Genomic DNA, 4,252 nt, shown 5'->3' with positions numbered 1-4,252 from the left:
ATATATATATATATATATATATATAGACGTAGACATACACACACACATTAGCCAATCAAGAGACTCTTTCACTTTGTATATGCAAAGTGAGGTCTTCTATTGATACTCTTCTGATAGGCTCCAATATTTTTGTTGAGGAGTAATTTCCTCCCTCCCCACCCACACACATACTTGTGTTACCTAGCGACAAAAAATACAGTTGAAGAACTTAATCTTTTTAAAACTGGCTAAATGACTATAGTAGATTTCACAGCCTTTTATAAATCTAATGAGAGTACCAATATAGGCAGTGACACAGTTTAACTAATCATGCAATACTAACAGGAGGCTGTGATTGATTGATTGATTGATTGATTTGATTGATTGATATTCATGTGATATTAAGAGGAAGTTGAATTCATTGATAGTCACATCATAAATTGGCCAATCATATACATGAAAACTAAAGCTCATTTTGAACAATGAGCAAATATGGATGGCAGTAAAATTATAAGAGCCATGGAAATGTGGATACAAGAGAACTAGTACTTTAACCAGAAGAATCACCACTCTCTCACTATCTCTCACTCTCTCTCTCTCTTTCTTCCCCTCTCTCTTTTTGTTTCTCTCTCCCTCTAAAACATACTTAAGAAGAACATCCGTCTTTAACCCTTTTATTATCATATTTCTGTTGAAATATGCAGTCTTTGCTGCCATTAATTTTGAAAATAATGAAGAATTTAGTAAAACAATTTTTCAATAATTAAGCTGGTTTTTGGAGCATAAATTAACGGGAAATTTTGATGGAAAGTTTTAATTTAGATCACTTCAACCCTTTTGTTACCATATTTCTTCAATCAACATTTGTTTCTTTTTGGTTGTATATATATATATATATATTTCTTTTTTGCTTTTTTAAATTTTTACAGACAGAAAAAACTTCTGCATAATTCACTGTACAGGGTACTTGAAATCCTGGCCACCAACACGAATGGACATTGGAGGTGAGGATGAAGTGGAAAATGACAACGAACTGTGTAACTTAAGCTGTTTGGTGGCCGTTGGTCGGACATTGCCAGCATTTAGTCCATACAATCTACCTGAAAGCGGTGCAATTCACATGCGGCCCACAGAGTATGTCTCTCGACATAGTATTGATGGCAAGTTTACATACATAGACCACAGGTAGGTAGTTAGCTCTTGCACACAACTGACTTCCATGGAAAGTTTGCACACACACACACACACACACACATTTATTCTAAAAGTAAATATATCTAGCAATCAGTGGTGATTCATCATCATCATCATCATCATTTAACATCCACTTTCCATGCTAGCATGGGTTGAACGATTTGACTGAGGACTGGCGAACCAGATGACTGTACCAGGCTCCAATCTGATCTCCATGGCTAGCTGGATACCCTTCCTAACGTCAGCTGGATGCCCTTCCTAATGCCAACCACTCTGAGAGTGTAGTGGGTGCTTTTATGTGCCACCAGCATGAGGGCCAGTCAGGCGGTACTGGCAACAGCCATGCTCGAATGGTGTTTCTTATGTGCCACCTGCACAGGAGTCAGTCCAGCGGCACTGGCAATGACCCCGCTTGAATGTTTTGTTCATGTGCCACCGGCACAAGTGCCAGTAAGACGACACTGGTAACAATCACACTCAAATGGTACTTTTTATGTGCCACTGGCACTGAAGCCAGACAGCTGCTCTGGCAATGATCTCGTTCAGATGATGCTGTTAACACTCCACTGGCACTGGTGCCAGTCATCGAATTTGGTTCAATTTCAATTTCACTTGCCCCAACAGGTCTTTGCAAGCAGAGTTTAGCATCCAATGAAGGAAGGTTGGCATGGGTGCCAGTCGTCGAATTTGGTTTGATTTCAATTTTACTTGCCTCAACAGGTCTTCGCAAACAGAGTTTAGTGTCCAAAGAAGGAAAGGTACGCATAAGTGGGCTGGCTACACCCCTGGTAAAGGCCACGGGTTACGGTTTCACTTGTCTTGCCGGGTCTTCTCACGGACAGCATATTTCCAAAGGTCTTGGTCACTAGTCATTGATTATGATGCATAATTCCTGTTTTGTTTTGTTCACTCTACACATTGTATAGTTTCTGTTTTATCTACCTCCTCCTTATATATAGTTCCTGCTTAGATGTGAGATAATAACCAAAAAAGTACTAGGCTGGTTTTCTTGGTACAAAGCTATATGCTATATTTGAAGCACCCCAAAAGGATGAAGGGCAAAGCTGACATCAGCTGGAATCAATCTCACAGAGAGCTCTTCACTATCAATAAATTAAATAGCAATAATACTACAAGTTTAGAGGTCATATAACTTTAGGTAGAAATTTGGCTGTTTTTCAGGTATAGGGGCTATGAATTTACAAGCAGCACTAAAGCATTGGTCTATAAATCTTTCTGAAAGATATACAGAAAAAAACAAGAACACACAACCTTACAACTTTCCTTTGCTACATTGACTACAGAAAGGCTTTTGATTTGTTCAACATCTACACTGAGTGGATAATGCTAGAAACAATGCAAGAGGATGGCATCAAGAATATGTGACTTACATATTTCTAACCAAAGGTATGCAGAGGATACTGCTCCACTTGCCAAGAATAATAAAGAGAATCAAGAAAGTATCAAACACTCATGGTCGTTATCTCAGCCATGAGAAAATAAATGTCATGGTTATTGGAGAAGAGAAAGTAAATGGTAACATCAAACTTGGCAGTGAGAAGCTCAAACAGGCTGAATAGTACAAATACCCTGGAGCCCATATCTCTGATGAAGCAACATGTAAGAAAGAAACTAGAACACAGCTAGCCATGGCAAGAACAGCCATGGAAAAGCTTAGTAACATTTGAACCAGAAAAAGTACCCGGGTTAATTTAAAAACAAGGCTAGTGCAAGTTTTCATTTGGCCAATAGGTGTTTATGGTTGTGGAACACAGACTCTGAACAAATTTGAAGAGATTATAATCAATGCATTTGAAATGTGGGAGGATAGGAGAATGTTATACAAGTCTCATACAAGGATCATCAGACAAATGAATGGGTGTTACAACATAAAGGTGAAAGACGACTTCTGAACATTGTGGAAAAACAAAAACTCATCTATTATGACCATATTCGAAGAAGCAGGGGTTTGGAAAACATTATCATGGAAGAGAGAGTTGAGGATAGTAGATCAAGAGGACAAGCAAAGAATGCAATGGGTGGACAATATCATGAGCTGGCTGGACAAGAGTGGCAAAGCAGCAGGAGAACTTGAACTTAATCAGAAAGACTTTTGTTGATGTGTCATCAATGCCCTGCAGACATATGATATGTGACAATAATTATATATTTATATATATATATATTTATATATTTATATATTTATATATATATATATGATAGTTTTTATATTCAGCTGTAATAAAACCAATTTTACATTAATTTGATGGATTACTTTATAGTTTTGTAGAGTGCAAATTTATTATTCTTAACCCTTTAGCATTCAAACTGGTCATATCCAGTCAAAATATCTTACTTGTTTTATGTTCAAACCGGCCAGGTCTGGCCTTTCAAATCTACCCTAGAATGTCATTCTAAAAGTATACAATCACATCATTGAAATCTCAAAGCTACAAGATAATACATGATTAATTCAAAACAATGTGAGTCAATAAGCATTGCTTTGACAGAGTAGCTTGAATGTTAAAGGATTAAACAAGAATATTATTGGCAGTGATTTCGAAGTTTTGGTTGGTTAAGCCATCATTGCCGGATGATGGCTTAACCAACTAAAACTTCGAAGTCGCTGTCAATAATATTCTTGTTTAAGAATATATATATATATTATAGGCACAGGAGTGACTGTGTGGTAAGAAGCTTGCTTCCCAACCACATGGTTCCAGGTTCAGTCTCACTGCATGACACATTGGGCAAGTGTCTTCTACTATGACTTTGGGCCAACTAAAGCCTTGTGAGTGGATTTGGTAGACGGAAACTGAAAGAAACCTGTCGTATACATATCATCATCATCATCATCATCATCGTTTAACGTCCGCTTTCCATGCTAACATGGGTTGGACGATTTGACTGAGGACTGGTGAAACCGGATGGCAACACCAGGCTCCAGTCTGATTTGGCAGAGTTTCTACAGCTGGATGCCCTTCCTAACGCCAACCACTCAGAGAGTGTAGTGGGTGCTTTTATGTGTCACCCGCACGAAAACGGCCACGCTCGAAATGGTGTCTTTTATGTGCCACCC

The 4,252-nt window shown here is 38.2% G+C and overlaps 1 protein-coding gene and 1 long non-coding RNA gene across 4 annotated transcripts in view; one reads left to right on the top strand and one right to left on the bottom strand.

The window, feature by feature from the left end:
• The window catches only part of LOC106873181 (basic helix-loop-helix ARNT-like protein 1), a 789,862-nt gene that overhangs the window by 737,955 nt on the left and 47,655 nt on the right, over positions 1-4,252 (top strand). For all 3 annotated transcript variants that reach the window (XM_052969590.1, XM_014920418.2, XM_014920416.2), the window contains one exon: positions 909-1,164. In XM_052969590.1, the coding sequence (XP_052825550.1) occupies positions 909-1,164 (256 nt within the window). The remainder of the gene's footprint in view (positions 1-908; positions 1,165-4,252) is intronic.
• LOC128248369 (uncharacterized) overlaps positions 1-4,252 on the bottom strand; it is a 34,170-nt gene that overhangs the window by 745 nt on the left and 29,173 nt on the right. The window lies entirely within an intron of this gene.

This window comes from Octopus bimaculoides, chromosome 7, assembly GCF_001194135.2.
Source record: "Octopus bimaculoides isolate UCB-OBI-ISO-001 chromosome 7, ASM119413v2, whole genome shotgun sequence".
In the NCBI taxonomy this organism is placed as follows: domain Eukaryota; kingdom Metazoa; phylum Mollusca; class Cephalopoda; order Octopoda; family Octopodidae; genus Octopus; species Octopus bimaculoides.
This window is presented reverse-complemented; position numbering and strand designations above follow the sequence as displayed.